Below are 17,143 nucleotides of genomic sequence, written 5' to 3'. Positions count from 1 at the left end.
GGAAGCAGACCAATGCAAAACGCTTTCAAAAAAAGCACAACCTTGCTTATCTTTCCCTTAACAAATGCAAATATTCAGAAAATATCAACTTCCATTTTTCGTCTGTAACACACTTTCCAACTCATTGGTCTGTATGACAGATCATACTGTACACTGACTTACAACTAGTCTGAACTGTAAAAATGAAAGAAGAGTTTTGAGCTGATCTGACAAAACACCCATAACATCAATACCAACTACAGCTTAGGACACGATTGTTAAAACATTTTACAATATCTTGCCCTCTCACAATGTTGTTTTGCCAAATGAACTCAGAAATTCCCGTGCAAACAACATTGTGAAGGGAGAGAGAGCCGCGAAAACTTCAGATCTGTATATTTGTGTACTGTTCCAAGGAATTTTATTTACAGCCGCTGCTTGTTGATTGCTTTGATCAGTGCATTCCACGTGAACGCCATATTGGCGTCTTGTCTGTTTAAAGATCCACCAAAACGCCATTTTCGACGCCACTCAATAGGTTAATGAAATATTCTACTGTGTCCACCAGAGAAATGTACGCATTTCTACTACCCCCTCAAACCTAACAAAATACGCGCAGAAGACTCTCTGCACAAAGACATCACTTAGAAGGGTAGTGACAGGAAAGGCTTTTAACGACACACAAAAAACGAAAACGACTAAATTTAACTCGTTACCGACTGGATTGCCATATGACAACCAAGAAAAACGCGGGGTCGTTGAAGCCATGTGTAGGGTCAACTGCCAAGAACGTAACATTTCCGCCCCCTCCAACCAAAAAGTGCCAAGCCTACTGATCTCTAATCGGCCACCGTTACCTCGCATCGACGACTGAACAATATCGACATCCGAACAATATCGACATCTTTGTGTAATATAACTATTGGTTTTAAAGATTCATACAAAAAAGATAAAACTGAGAAAATCATCACAGTTCAAAGTTGCATGACATTCGTCAAAAGAAAAACTTTGGTGACCAATGTTTGAAACTGGACCATGCACTCATATGTATACAAGTATAGCCACATTTTTCAAAATGTTGTCCAAATAATATAACAATATACTTGCCGGTGTCCACACCGAGATGGCAAACCTGTTTTATTATATATTCCATGGAGAGAACAAGGTTTTGAAACGAGATTTTCAGGCCGTATGTCTTGACTGAGAATATAAAAAACATCAACTGTGCACTTTAGCACAGATTTTTCAAGTTTTGAGAGGTGGGGAAAGCGACAATGAATTTAGATGTTCACGTACTTTTCAATGCTTTTTGCTTTTTTCAGAAACAGGTGAGAAAAGGAAAATATCCTGATAAACAAATTAGAAGGCAGTGGCTTAATCATAAAATAACTACTATAAAGAGAAAAAAAGTCATACCTGGAAGCTAGTTTCCACTTCATGCCGCTAATTCCAAAGGTGCTACCACAGTTGAAACCTAACCAGCCCCACCATAACATAAAAGTGCCGAGGAGAACATTTGTTGGGGACGCCATTTGTTTTAATGGGGCGTTTTCGTCGAAGCGTGCGATCCGTGGCTTCAACATTAACGTGGCCACTAAACCACTCACACCACCAACCAAATGCACGGGACCACAGCCAGCGATATCCACTGCACCCATTCTGTTGAGCCAACCACCATGATCCCAAATCCAATGAGCCGGAAGACTGTATGTTAGAGTATTGAGGAACGAGTACATGGTGTAAGCTTTTAAACTGGTTCTTTCGGCCATCGCGCCCGAAACAATGGTTGTTGCAGTCGTTGAGAACGAAAGCTGAAAGAAATACTTGGAATAGATTTGTCCCATTTGGTTTTCATCCGCATCGGTCAAGAAGGACCCGAGCCCACAGAATCCATTTCCACGACCGTTCAGTCCGAAACTGAAGGCGAATCCAAACAGCCAATACGAGAGGCCCCCAAAGATTACATCAACTGCATTCTTCACCATAATGTTTACCTCATTTTTCCTAGAAACCATACCGGATTCTAAGAGACCAAATCCAGATTGCATGGTGAAAATGATAAAAGCGCTAGTGAGAATCCACGTTGCATCGTCCGAGCCTATTTCGTCGCCGTCTTTGTTGCTATGCTGTGCGTTTGTTGCTTCTGCCAAAGATTTGTTTACAGTCAGGTTTAAATTGTTCATGTTAGTTTGTTGTTCCCTCTTTGTCTGTGACAAATTATTGAGATATCTTCAATAGCAACAGAGATGCACCCGGTTGCAAAACTACGCGGTTTCGTGTGCGGAAGTATAACTCTTGATAAAACCGTACAGCGTCACTGCATGGTGCTGAAGTTGATTGCAAATTTTGCCTTGATATCAAAATATCACTGGCGCCAACTGCCTGTCCACAAAGCTGCTTAATTCCTCAAATAGCCGAGGGTACCTTATGTCACTTTTACCGATTGTACAGATATCCAGCTGTCAACGAAACCAATTGCCTGCCTATGCAAAATAAAGCTGCTTTATTTCCTAAAAAAAAAACACAGAATTTAAACAAGGCAAATGTCAGAGTGGTTGTAGAACAGTCTATGTCGGAGACCTATAATTATCAAGTTATTTTGTTTTTCTTTTCTTCCATTTTCCTCATCAAAAATTTAACATCGAGGCGTTAATGAGTCTATCGATCACTTTCAAATGAAACTTGGCTTCATTTCCCCTGTGGCAACACAAGTGTATGTATTGTAGGTAAACAGTACAAGCAGTCTTTCGGAACCAGATATGGCACCGACAGCTGAAGACACAAACTTGTCAAAATGTCTAATCTGGTGTGACAGAAACTAAAATGTGTTTTTGGTACGTTTCCATCACTCACAATGATAAAATCAGATACGGCGGACATGGGCTCCAGCGCTAGAACGACTGGACACTTAAATAAAGTTCCTTTCCTTTTATGCAGTCTTACTGAGTTCGACGCATGGGGGACGCAAAGTGAACTTGAAAAAACTAGAAGCCCCCAAAAAAGGTCAATTTTTTAAATTGAGCGGGCTGCACTGCATTCTCGTTTCTAGATCCCATCGTTTCTCTTAGCCGGTGAGGCTTTCGCACGAGAAAACGAAGGGCTATGGAATTTCTATATGAGCCGTACCAAACATGGCGGTGCTCAGAAGCATTACATTCGAAGAATCTCTTTGTGAAGCATTAAGTGGCCTCAACTTAGAGAATGTGCCCTTTCGTGTCGAACAGAAAGAAGCAATAAGTAGTTTTAAACAAAGATACTAATCTTTTACCAACCAGCTTCGAGCCAGCTGACCCTATAGCGGCACATCAGCCATTTTTACTTCTGATTCAAGATTTCATTGTTCGCAAGCTAACCAATGAAAAAACATTAAATTTCTATTGTCTCCAGAGCCCTTCGAGAAATTTCTCGTTAGAAGGCTCCCGGCGCCGACTGAGAGAAACGAAGGGATCTGGGAACAAGAATAGTTGCGCTGTAGAAATTGACCACTTAGAGGGCGCGAAATCTAATAAATTTCGTTTCGTCATGTTGTGTTATGTTATCATGAGGCGGGAAGAATCGTCCAGCTGGCTTCTGTGCCTTTTTTTACGAGTCTTTGAGTGTTCCCGTATGCGTTTTCTTTCACTTTGTGAGACTCGTTTGCTTTCTTTCTTAAGGACGTGCCTACTATGGTTATTGCGCATACGTTCTGCGCATCTCGAGATTCTCGGATTACCTATCGGTGATGCTTACCAAGACAGTGATATTTTTGCGCGGTTTAAAACTATCTCGCGGAGAAAGTAGATCTTAGTAACTACTCTTGGTATCCAAAAAGAAAATTGGGGGTAACCATGCATTTTTGAGAGATAATTAATTTTCAATTTGAGAAAGAACGCCGCATTGCTTTGTATTTTAAAGCTTTTTACAAATATTACTCATCAAATATATTTGAAAAATGCGTGGTTACCCTCAATTTTCTTTTTGGATTTCAATAACGGATGCTCTAACCACTGAGCTACTGGAGACTCTATGGTGAGCAAGGGTGAAATGTGGGTATTTGATTCGAGCTGCATCACGCAGCCACAGAGTCACAGTCAAATATCGACTGACAGCATAGCTCATAACTGCATCACGCAGTCACATTAAGAGCATCATTGAAATCCAGTTGCCTGTATTTCTGTGAACGATACGGCCAACCAACCACCAAAGTGAGCGAATGTGAGAGAATGTTTAACACATATTAAATGAAAGGTGTTACAATTGAACCCACTGGGAATTGGGAAAAATCCGAGCCCCAGATGGGATTCGAACCCACGACCCTCCGTGATCTAGTACGGAAGCTCTCACCACTGAGCTACTGGAGCCTCTATGGTGAGCTAAGGTGAAATGTGGGTATTTGACTCTGTGGCTGCGTGATGCAGCTCGAGTCAAATACCCACGATTGTTTCACCCTTGCTAACCATAGATTTCAATAACACTTGTTAAAATCTACATTTCCTGCATAATCATAAACCGGGGCAAAAATAACTTTGAATTAAGTAGGCACCGTCCTCAATTGACCCGCTGTCGGATTTCCCCGCGGGAGCCTTTACAGTCAACTTGACTGTGGTCGTCAAACTTTCCGCTTGCATGCCGGATGTAAAAACAACGGCGTAGCTTGCAAGCGCCGGGGATTAATTTGCATTTCTCTAATAGACATGACACAGCATAGAGATTTCCGTCTTAAACAAATTTCAATAAATGACATCCTGGAATCCGAGGCATTCAGTTTAAGAGTTTAAGTTGCCTTTACATTTTGTAACGTTTTTTTTTTGGATTGCTCATGGTTTGGTTTTCTAAATGAGGAATTGTCTTAACAATAACCTTGCGATCTCGAGGTCGGCAAACGAGCAATCGAACTAGTAATTGTAAAGTTGTAGGTTCGACAGCTCCAAGGTTCCTTGACGCGGACGTTTTTCTCGAGTTTTCCCGAGGCATCACCGACGGAAAAAAATCCACTTTACAGAGGCAATATGTATCTCCTCCTTTAAGGTATTCCTGGAGGCTAAATTAACCGAATTTGGGCTATGTTTGGCGGTGTATGTAAACAGAATAAAAAACAGTAGCTAGGCCACTTTACGGCCAGTTATTAGTCAATCCTCAGAGTTTCGAAAAAAGTTTTCCGGGGGGAGTCAACTGCTCAGGAATGCATGGAATTCAGGAAAATATGGGGCGTGGTCAGGTCCCCTCAAACTCACCTTAAAGCTCAAAACGGAAACGGGATTTATTATTTCACGACAACATTAGGTATGCAAAAAATATAAGCAAAAACGAAAGTTTTCACCGCAGTGCGCATTCAAATGTTATATTGTTACATTTTTATGAACAAAATTATGATCGTTTACCTTGACGAAGAATCGTGTTGTTTGCCAGTATTGACTTGGTGTCATTTGCTGTCAGTTATCTCTATCACCATGGAGTTTATTTCGCTAAGTGGAGTGAGCTAAATGCCTTATTCTTAGTTCGCCCTCCGCGTAATTAATATTGATAACCAATAAGCAAGAGAACTGCTCTTTCTTTGTCTCCAATTTTGAATATTTTTATAATGATTTATCAGTACCCTCCTTTCACAGGATTACAAAATGAGTTGACTCGCAGTGATGGAAAAAGCAAAATAAAATGCAATAAGAGCTGGCTCCAAGGTACATTACAGATGCTCCTTGATATCTTCTTAATGAGACAAAACTTAAATTAATTTTGCGTACGTTCAGTTCAAAGACTTTTTAACTTGAAGTAGTTATTTCTGGAGGTCAGTACCTCTCATCACATTTGTAATTATATTTATTTAGGTTTTGCAGTACAGTAAAGATACCGTTGTCGATGTTCATGTTTGAAATTCTTCCATATTTTCTGGTAAATTCATATGCTAAAACGCATTTTTAATACGAATTGGTAACTTTCCATCAAAGTCCAACGAAGACTGAATGTAGTCTTTAACACTGCATTGTTCAGTGTTTGAAATTCGCAAGTGGTAAAAAAAAAAAAAAACTGCTCAACTTATAGCAAATGTTACATACGTGTTAGTTCCCTTTCCCAGGAATCATGGAACAACGTCTGGATTTTAGCTTTCAACTTTGGCAAAATGAAGGGTAGTCTGCAGTAAGGACAAAGATGTTGAAAACGTTTTGCCAATAAAATTCAAAGTGATTCAAGTGCAGCTAACTTTTCTGTTTCATAGTCAATGTCAGTGCTTTTCCCAAGATAATGAAAAATCGGCAGGTGTTCTGTTGAGTGTCTCTCTCAAATGATAATTAAAATCATGAAATTTTTAATTTTTCAGTTATAGAAAGATTTTCTGTTTAACATTGGTTGATGTTATATATAATTCCAAAATAAGCACATACCCTGGCACAACCGAGACGCAAAGTGTGCCAAAACAACACGATATCCGGCAACAAACATTGCATGACAATTTACAATTTTGACAATTTCTTCTTATAGGCTGGCCCAACATCAATTTACAAAATTGCGCACGACTTTTTTAAAAATTTCAAACTGAAAAACCCTTACAGAAAAAATGGACGAATTTCACAAAGAAATTTCGTCATTTTCTTCCCTCTATGAATAGAAGGTAAAATTAATGCACGTTGTGCTAAATGCATTTTGAGTCGGAAATGACTCTTTATTGAGATGCTAAAATTTTATCGATAAATTTTGCTGAGAAAAACTAAACAAACAAAGGCCAAGGCAATAAAGATTGCCATCACATATCAACTTGAGGACTCACCACTGAAATCACATTGTCAGTTAAGAGTGTTTTTGAACGGCTCAGTATGAATAACTTTCAATTGTTACCAGTCAGGCATACTGATTTGTTGTTGTTTTCCAAAAACGAACTGTTTTAGCTGAACCGTCAATATCATTGTTGAATACGTTTGAAGCGCGTGTCAAAATACGTTAAACAAGGCAAATTATATGTTTTCCGTCGCTGAGTAACAGCTTTCTTGAATAAAAATAATTCAAAGCAATTTTGAAAGCCAATCGCTAAGACAATAGTTTTTGCTAGCCCGCGATAGTGAATAATCCAGACCAGACTAAGATCAAAGCAGAAATTTCAATACCAAAATGTTGTATTTAGAGTTTCTGGCGTGAGAAATCTGTTAAGAGCGAGTCTGACAGCTAGGATATAAATAGAATATATTGCCTTGCAAATTGAGATAATAGTTACAAAGAAAGCAAATTCAATTTTGTTGATTAAGTTTGAGATCGACCAATAAAATGATCTTCACGGCTTTTGACAAACGGAACTTCTAACCTTAATTGAGGTGGTTATAATATATCCAGATTCAATTTTCTGCCGATTCATCCAAGTCCGATCCGTAAAATGTTTCCTCTCAAATTCATTTATCTCCGTGTTCAGTTGACGCCACCATCAAATAAGCCAATAATCACGCGAGTTCAAGGCGTATGTGGGTATTTGACTCTGTGGCTGCGTGATGCAGCTCGAGTCAAATACCCACACTTTTTTCACCCTTGCTAACCATAGATTTCAATAACACTTGTTAAAATCTACATTTCCTGCATAATCATAAACCGGGGCAAAAATAACTTTGAATTAAGTAGGCACCGTCCTCAATTGACCCGCTGTCGGATTTCCCCGCGGGAGCCTTTACAGTCAACTTGACTGTGGTCGTCAAACTTTCCGCTTGCATGCCGGATGTAAAAACAACGGCGTAGCTTGCAAGCGCCGGGGATTAATTTGCATTTCTCTAATAGACATGACACAGCATAGAGATTTCCGTCTTAAACAAATTTCAATAAATGACATCCTGGAGTCCGAGGCATTCAGTTTAAGAGTTTAAGTTGCCTTTACATTTGTGTAACGTTTTTTCTAGATTGCTCATGGCTTGGTTTGTAAATGAGGAATTGTCTTAACAATCACCTTGCGATCTCGAGGTCGGCAAACGAGCAAACGAACCAGTAATTGTAAAGTTGTAGGTTCGACAGCTCCAAGGTTCCTTGACGCGGACGTTTTTCTCGAGTTTTCCCGAGGCATCACCGACCGAAAAAAATCCACTTTACAAAGGCAATATGTATCTCCTCCTTTAAAATAGTACTGAAGAATCGTGTTGTTAGCCAGTATTGACTTGGTGTCATTTGCTGTCAGTCGTCTCTATCACCATGGCGTTTATTTCGCTAAGTGGAGTGAGCTAAATGCCTTATTCTTAGTTCGCCCTCCGCGTAATTAATATTGATAACCAATAAGCAAGAGAACTGCTCTTTCTTTGTCTCCAATTTTGAATATTTTTATAATGATTTATCAGTACCCTCCTTTCACAGGATTACAAAATGAGTTGACTCGCAGTGATGGAAAAAGCAAAATAAAATGCAATAAGAGCTGGCTCCAAGGTACATTACAGATGCTCCTTGATATCTTCTTAATGAGACAAAACTTAAATTAATTTTGCGTACGTTCAGTTCAAAGACTTTTTAACTTGAAGTAGTTATTTCTGGAGGTCAGTACCTCTCATCACATTTGTAATTATATTTATTTAGGTTTTGCAGTACAGTAAAGATACCGTTGTCGATGTTCATGTTTGAAATTCTTCCATATTTTCTGGTAAATTCATATGCTAAAACGCATTTTTAATACGAATTGGTAACTTTCCATCAAAGTCCAACGAAGACTGAATGTAGTCTTTAACACTGCATTGTTCAGTGTTTGAAATTCGCAAGTGGTAAAAAAAAAAAAACTGCTCAACTTATAGCAAATGTTACATACGTGTTAGTTCCCTTTCCCAGGAATCATGGAACAACGTCTGGATTTTAGCTTTCAACTTTGGCAAAATGAAGGGTAGTCTGCAGTAAGGACAAAGATGTTGAAAACGTTTTGCCAATAAAATTCAAAGTGATTCAAGTGCAGCTAACTTTTCTGTTTCATAGTCAATGTCAGTGCTTTTCCCAAGATAATGAAAAATCGGCAGGTGTTCTGTTGAGTGTCTCTCTCAAATGATAATTAAAATCATGAAATTTTTAATTTTTCAGTTATAGAAAGATTTTCTGTTTAACATTGGTTGATGTTATATATAATTCCAAAATAAGCACATACCCTGGCACAACCGAGACGCAAAGTGTGCCAAAACAACACGATATCCGGCAACAAACATTGCATGACAATTTACAATTTTGACAATTTCTTCTTATAGGCTGGCCCAACATCAATTTACAAAATTGCGCACGATTTTTTTAAAAATTTCAAACTGAAAAACCCTTACAGAAAAAATGGACGAATTTCACAAAGAAATTTCGTCATTTTCTTCCCTCTATGAATAGAAGGTAAAATTAATGCACGTTGTGCTAAATGCATTTTGAGTCGGAAATGACTCTTTATTGAGATGCTAAAATTTTATCGATAAATTTTGCTGAGAAAAACTAAACAAACAAAGGCCAAGGCAATAAAGATTGCCATCACATATCAACTTGAGGACTCACCACTGAAATCACATATTGTCAGTTAAGAGTGTTTTTGAACGGCTCAGTATGAATAACTTTCAATTGTTACCAGTCAGGCATACTGATTTGTTGTTGTTTTCCAAAAACGAACTGTTTTAGCTGAACCGTCAATATCATTGTTGAATACGTTTGAAGCGCGTGTCAAAATACGTTAAACAAGGCAAATTATATGTTTTCCGTCGCTGAGTAACAGCTTTCTTGAATAAAAATAATTCAAAGCAATTTTGAAAGCCAATCGCTAAGACAATAGTTTTTGCTAGCCCGCGATAGTGAATAATCCAGACCAGACTAAGATCAAAGCAGAAATTTCAATACCAAAATGTTGTATTTAGAGTTTCTGGCGTGAGAAATCTGTTAAGAGCGAGTCTGACAGCTAGGATATAAATAGAATATATTGCCTTGCAAATTGAGATAATAGTTACAAAGAAAGCAAATTCAATTTTGTTGATTAAGTTTGAGATCGACCAATAAAATGATCTTCACGGCTTTTGACAAACGGAACTTCTAACCTTAATTGAGGTGGTTATAATATATCCAGATTCAATTTTCTGCCGATTCATCCAAGTCCGATCCGTAAAATGTTTCCTCTCAAATTCATTTATCTCCGTGTTCAGTTGACGCCACCATCAAATAAGCCAATAATCACGCGAGTTCAAGGCGCCACTCTGAGATTCTGGCAGGAGGTGGGTGAAAGCTCAAGTGATAGATTATTCCTTTATCTGTATGTTGGGCGTTACATGTCCGCTCTTCGACGTGAGGACGGCCACCTCTCAGCGTGTTTTAATTCGCTAGCTTTTTGCGCCCGGCTACTTTCAAGATTAAATTACACGTTGTCAGGGTATGGTTACATTGGTACACTCTCAATTCTGATAATACCTGTACATGTAATATGAATCGATTTGGGGGGGATGTTCAATTCCTGGAGTGATTAAGGACGGTGCCTACTAATTAACAATATTTTTGCCCCGGTGTGTGATTATGCAGGAAATGTAGATCTTAACAAGTGTTATTAAAATCCAAAAAGAAAATTGGGGGTAACCACGCATTTTTCAAAGATAATTCATGAATAATATTTTAAAATACAAAGCAATTTATGGCGTTCTTTCTCAAATTGAAACTTAATTATCTCTCAAAAATGCATGGTTACCCCCAATTTTCTTTTTGGAAAGCAAGAGTACTTACTAAGATCTACTTTTTTCGGATAGTTTTAAACCGCGCAAAAATATTCCTGTATTAGTAAGCATCACCGATAGGAAATCCGAGTATCTCGCGATGCGCAGAACATATGCGCAATAACAATAGTAGGCACCGTCCTTAACTCGTTCTTGTCTTTCTGCGAAACATAACAAGATTCCGGCAACTCTGAAATCAAAGTTTACTGGACCAAAGAAGGTCGGTCAAAAGGGCATGGAGCTTGTGGTGTCAACTGAATTTTCTTTTTTTTTTGTTTGATATTGCAAAAATAAGTAACATACATTATTATATGTAAAAAACAACAAAAAACAAGGTGACACACGCTAACACCAACCCGATGTGACCAACACATGACGCATGCGCACAACCATTTCAACCGGTCAATTAGCAGCCATGGGCAGCTGTTTCGACCTTGCTGGGCTTCATCGGCATGGCGTAGCTGACATACCAGACGGGTGTTTTAGGCACCCATTTAAGTGACAGCTTTACATGCAAGACACTAAAAGGGGTGTCTGAAACGCCGGCCCGGTATGTTAGTTACGCCATGCTGATGAGGCCCAGCAAGGCCGAAATAGCTGTCCCTGGCTGCTAATTGACCAGTTGAAATGGTTGTGCGCATGCGTCATGCGTTGGCCACATCGGGTTGGTGTAAGCGTATGTCACCTTGCTTTTTTTGTTTTATTAATGTATGGCTAGTGTCTCTGACCGATATAACGGGCTCCGTGATTGGCTAAGCTAAGCGCTGGGGCATTATTCTCCCGTAATGCCCAAGGGCCGATTATGGATTATGCAAATTAGTTTTTTTCTCCTTTAGAACCGTTTTGTTAGCCATATAATAAACAACTTAATAACCTTGACCGTTCGGTCGTTACAGCAAATTCTCAAACCTCAGTCTAGCTGCATGTATGTACCTCGTTATCTTTCAGTCAATGGCAAGGCCTCAGTTTGAGATTTTGCTGTAACGACCTCACCCTCGGTTATTAAGTAGCTAATAATAAAAATACTAAAAAAAACATTACATACAATAAAACTATTGAACTAGACGACCGTTACATACATTGCCACACACTACAAATATCTACAACACGGAGTGGTCTTTACACAAGCTACGGCATAATATTAGAAAAATGGATCAGTCGCCTCGCCAGATAGAGAGGAGATTGGTCCATTGCTTCAGAATGATAAGTTAGTTTATCGCGTTTGCTGGCAATTTTACGTTATATTACTTCATAGTATCTGAGTTGATTGATCAAAACTCAAGGGGACCCAAGGAGCAAATTAAGTCAAAAGCCTTTGAGAGATGTCCTTTCTAAACAGATGTTTTTATCACCTAGGAGAATTTGATCTGTTCGGATATCTTAGCTGAAAATTGAATTGTCCGAAAATGTTTGGGAATGAAATCTTCAATTCAGAAATTCCTAGCTGAACATTACCTTCTAAGAACTTCCCTGCGAATCATTTGCTCATCCGAAACTGCTAGGTGACCTTTTTAAGTGCCAAAAAGTGCAAAAATACTCCTTTCGAAAACGTAAGGGACTACTTATCCCAAGGTTGCGAATCTTTTAGGTGATCTTTTAGTAAAGAAAGCTATAGCTGTACATGTTTGGCAACGAAGAACCGAAATTCTTAGAACAGCTTGACTCTCCCGAACACAAATTTCACCGAACATTATCGTTGGGTGCCCCTGAAAACTTGAAAATTAGGGATTTGACCCCCATCTGAACCTATAAAAAAATATTTTATAGAGTGTGAAAACAAGGTTTATGACAGGGCTGTGTTTTTCTGAGTCGACACCTAGTATAATGTTTGGAATATTCAATTCTGGCAAAACAATTCCGACTAATTAGTCCAAATCCTTATTCCTCTGTATAGGCATAGAGTGTTCTCAATAAACAAATGTGTGTTCAATTGTTTCTGAAAACAAGGAACAGAAAGACTAAATAGGAGACTCAACGATCTTGAAACGGAATCTTTGTATTGAAAAACGTTTGTGTAAGGATCGATTGACTCATTATATATCAACTGTTTGTTATTCAGTAGTAAAAAGTAACAGAACTCTTAACTGAACCATGCACTTTTCTCCGAAAAAATAATATCTACCAAGGAATTTTTCTGCTTCACCTAGACAATAGACCTAATCGGCTTACTCAATGTTGTACATTGTACCCAATTCAAACCCTTTGGGAATGAAACGTTTTGTTCCGGGTATTTCCATATCATTTAAATATGAAAGCTTCATTATTATGCAAATACAACACACAAAGCTTCTTAATCCCGGGAGATTTGAATTGGGTACGACATTGAGTTAGCCGATTAGGTCTATTGACATTTTTTGCTATAACTGTTCGCATTTCCATAAGCAGATTACAGTTGAAGAGAATGTCAACGTTCCATTTGTCCATTTCTCATCTCACATACCAGCTTTCTACGCAAACGGTGTGTCTCTTATTCCTCATTTCACGGTTTCTTTAATTAATTAATTAATTAATTAATTGCATGATAGAAGATAAGAAACCGAACCAGTTCCCTGGAGAAATTTGGATGGGTCGTTACCGAAATAAACAGAATATCACTGTAATGTTTATGATCATTACAATTTCCACGAGCGAGAAATTTGTGGAAAAGTCAATGCGAACTTGCGTATACGCACGGTTTTCGTTTATGCTTGGCGATGATGAATAAGGTTATTCGTGACTTAAATAAATAGTATTACACACTTAGTTAAAGTTTCGCCTTTACTTATGGTTTACCTTCAAGGAGATAGGTGCCTCCACGCTGTGGTTTTTCCTGACACGTAAAGATTTGATTCGGCATCATGGCTTGACTGAACTCGTGAAGCATTACATGTACTGCCATCATTCCTACTTATTACCCATTATGAATTTTAATTGTCAAAATATACGCTACTACACTATTGTTACGGTTACTACAATAATCTAGGTCAATCTGAATAAGTGGGTCAGTGACATTTGAAAAAATAACGATCAATCGGCTTCAATGTGGATAAAATTTCCATGCCGACGGCGCCTTCGACTATGTGCACACACTGCGTGCCTATATTTTGAAATGATAAATCCTGTCTGGATACTTCCATGATAATGACATTTTTATTATCAAAATGTGCATCGTTGAAAAATGCTGAAATTATAATGAACAAGCATATTGACGGGCTTAACATGTGTCAGGTAAAAGTTAGAACGGAAAACAAGAGTACATTTCAATTAACATGATCGGAAAACGGTGAAATTAAGCAAAAATTATATACTAGGAGCCTGCCTATATGTTTTCATTTCTTTATTTCTGTACCAAATACTCAATTTTGTAATTTAGAAAGATATGTGACATGAGAAATTTTTAGTAATTTTTTTAATGTGCCTTGAAATGCTTTCAGTTTAGGTGTAGATTTACTTCCGAAAAGCGAAAATGGAACTAAGTGCGAAGGTGGTAGTATCTACTCAAAAATGAGAAAATTGACGAATAGATTCTTAGCCAGATACATATGTTGCCGGAAATCCTTTCTCAGGTTGAATCTGTTTTTCAATCGGTGATCCTCATTTTACTGAGGTTGAATACGCACTCAGATGAATTGAAAATACTTTTTTGGAGCCTAATTTAAGCCTAGTTTAAGCCTAGATATTAATTGACCTATTATACAAAAGCAAGAGCCATAGCCATAGCCCATTATGGCTCTTGACAAAAGGAGATAACAAAAAGAACTGGGTTGGGTTGAGCATGTTCGTCGTTGTCGTGTAGCGGTGAAGACACATGACTAATTGATCTGGATGGTCTCAGTTCGAGTACCGGTAAGTGCGTACGTAGTACAGTTCTTTGTTCCCTTACTTTGTTGTAATGTTGAGACGTCAGAATGGATAAATGTATAAATACAAAAACCGATAAAATCATACGAAAAATTAAGAAGATGTGTTGAAATGTGTAAGGCAGAGCTTGAGGGAAGATGTAGCTGTTTTCAGTCCCTTTTGAGGGGTTGATAGCTGCTTTTAACTAGGAAAGGCAGAGTGCATATCATGTTCAACCTAGGTAAATGAAGATCACCAATTTAATCTACTGTAGATAAAAACGGATTTGACCTACATCATATACATGTTCTCTCTCTCAGTGGTTAATCCAGCTTAGCCTGGACATTCTTCAATTCTTTTGAAAACTCTGACAAAAAATGTCTTCTTTCAAAAAAGCGAACTGAACGACCTCGGAAAGTTGAAACAGAAAAGCTGTGATCTTACCTTCAATCTTCCATTGGAGGCGGTACTGTTCAGTTTCAGCTAGGACACGAATGCTATTGTTTTTTTCTCCATTTTGAATCAAAGTTTGCACTCAAAGCAGTGAAAGTATTGGTGCATTGATTACACTAGGGCTCAACTGCGACACACCAAAGAATGATTTATGATTTTCTACTCCCCACAAATTATTAAACTTGCCATCTAATGGGACCGCATTAGAGTGAATATTACGTACGGATGAATCATTTGCAGGTCGTCTTCTGGACATCCAAGTAAAGTAATGGTCGCACAGTAAACGATCGCAAATTACTTTGTGTTGTCAATTTTCCGTGCGAAATAGCAATTAATATGACATTTTCAGACATCTCGGTGGGTTAATGATGATCAGGGCTTTTCGGCAACTATCGAGTCTTGCGCACACTCAGCGATCCTCGGATAACGTCGGAAGTAGAAAAAGCAGCGAAAAGTTGCCTTATATTCAACGAGAACAATGTGATATCAAAGACTGGGTTTGTTGCTATTCAACAGCCGCTCGGCGCTCAGACAATTGCTTGAAGCTAAATACCAGCTGTATGCCATAGAGCGATTTGGTTCACTAATTAAACATTTTATTATCAGACCGCCGGCTCGCTGCTTTTTCTTCGGTAAATAAAAAGTTTTTGCAGAGACACAAAGCGTCAATACTGAGGCATTTCATGCATAAAACTGTCGGCCACTGACTGACAGGAAATCGAAAGAATCACTGAGGCCGGGAAGATCGAATAAAATCAAAGCGAACGGCGAGGATAGAATCAGGGAAAATCGATCCGAATAAAAGGGCTTCATCTGCATTCTAAACGGTGAGTGTTTTGAATTAAATTTTCCATCTCCGTACAGGGCAAAACATGGAAAAGATTAGTTAAACCTTATAAGCGGCTAGAATTTCGCTGATTCGTGTTTTGCTGCATTACGTTTCTCGCTTTAATGAAGAAAAATTATCCGATCACGTTGGTTTGAGAATCCAGTGATTCTTCTCTGTTGCCGTTTTAAAATAAGGAAATGAAGCGTTCGAGAAGTAGAAGGCCGGGCAAAATATAAGTGCTTCTAAACAGAAATTTCGTCCCATGCTCGTAAAGTACTTGAATCCAGTTTTTTGAACCATGAAACAAACAAAACAAACACTCAAAATGCTCAGATCCACCAACCTCGCAGTTCCCACCTGCATGTTGCTTGGAATTTTGCATCAACAGAGAAGTTCTTCCCGGCGCTTAAAAGACGAAATTAACTCTGTTTGCAAGATTTTAGCTGCCGAAGAGGATCTCTCATAACATTTCACCTTAGGCGAAGATGATAAGCTGGCAAAATAATCCAAGGAACACCTGTGATGACCTCTGTACTCAGAGTCGCTTTATCTTTGGAATGAATTAAAATATTCTAGGAGTTTATGCTGTGAACGATTTTTTCTCTCGTGTTGTAATGAAGAGGTTATTTCATGTTGATATTCGGGAGAGCACGCGAAGGAAATGTCGCCCCTGTGTGGCACGATTTTTGTGACTTCTTGTGCTCTTTGTGCTTCCATCATCATGCAAAGTGGAAACTGTGTGAAATATTCTTTTGTACATAATGCCAACATTTTTTTGAGCATTTCAGTGAGGCAAAAGCTTGGGGATTTTTCCAGAATCTTCAGTGGCAGTTTCCCGAGAAAGAGAGTGAAAAATACAAAAAATGCCTTTTACAGTGCGACGCGCCTTACCGTGGCCACCTAACAAGGTGTTTTTTTTACAAATTATCTGCCAACAAGGGTTTGCGAATTTGATTGCCGCCTCCTTGCAAAGTTCGTACGGTTGTAAGTTGAACACCGTTGCATGGTTTTGTTGAATTGATATTTACACATAGTTGGCAAATGTGAAAGTTTGTTGGGTGGCCACGGTATGGCGCGTTGCACTATAAGAGAAAGATTATTTTATCAAGTAATTTTCAAGAAATAGTCAACTACACAACCCACTCGATTTTTTCTATAATATTAAAGGATTGACGGTAGAATAATGGATGATTTAAAGGATTATGTTTTGCTGAATTTAAATATTTTGCATGTACGGTGTTCTCATACCACTATAGGACGTTTTTGTTAGCGTTCAAACAACGTTAATCAGTCCGAATTAACACAAAAAAGCCCTAGTATAGTGAGCAATATCTGTGAACAAGTTTTAGTCAATTTTATGGGCCAAACGAGCATTTTAGTGCATGGGGAAAATGAAACATTAAACCAGTTGGAGTAGTTTGGT

The 17,143-nt window shown here is 38.5% G+C and overlaps 2 protein-coding genes and 1 non-coding gene across 11 annotated transcripts in view; 1 reads left to right on the top strand and 2 right to left on the bottom strand.

Annotated features, from left to right (window-relative positions):
- Positions 1-17,143, bottom strand: part of LOC138015263 (putative ammonium transporter 3) — a 33,637-nt gene that overhangs the window by 11,468 nt on the left and 5,026 nt on the right. For 3 of the 9 annotated variants that reach the window (XM_068862230.1, XM_068862231.1, XM_068862232.1), the window contains one exon: positions 1,396-2,489. In XM_068862230.1, coding sequence (XP_068718331.1) covers positions 1,396-2,162 — 767 coding nt within the window. In that variant the 5' untranslated portion in view covers positions 2,163-2,489. Of the gene's footprint in view, positions 1-1,395; positions 2,490-4,818; positions 4,945-5,339; positions 5,357-6,011; positions 6,238-7,249; positions 8,139-9,426; positions 9,474-17,143 lie in introns of those variants that run through there. The other 6 variants (XM_068862237.1, XM_068862233.1, XM_068862235.1 and 3 more) reach the window with 6 other exon arrangements.
- Positions 4,246-4,319, bottom strand: Trnal-uag (transfer RNA leucine (anticodon UAG)). Its single transcript has one exon. It is a non-coding gene; the product is annotated as a tRNA-Leu (tRNA).
- LOC138015264 (putative ammonium transporter 3) overlaps positions 15,579-17,143 on the top strand; it is a 33,865-nt gene continuing 32,300 nt past the window's right edge. The window contains exon 1 of the mRNA XM_068862241.1: positions 15,579-15,718. The gene's annotated coding sequence lies outside the window, so the exon portion shown is untranslated. The remainder of the gene's footprint in view (positions 15,719-17,143) is intronic.

This window comes from Montipora capricornis, chromosome 9 (assembly GCF_036669925.1).
Source record: "Montipora capricornis isolate CH-2021 chromosome 9, ASM3666992v2, whole genome shotgun sequence".
In the NCBI taxonomy this organism is placed as follows: Eukaryota; Metazoa; Cnidaria; class Anthozoa; order Scleractinia; family Acroporidae; genus Montipora; species Montipora capricornis.
Note: the sequence above shows the minus strand (reverse complement) of the source record. Positions and strands in the feature narration are given on the sequence as shown.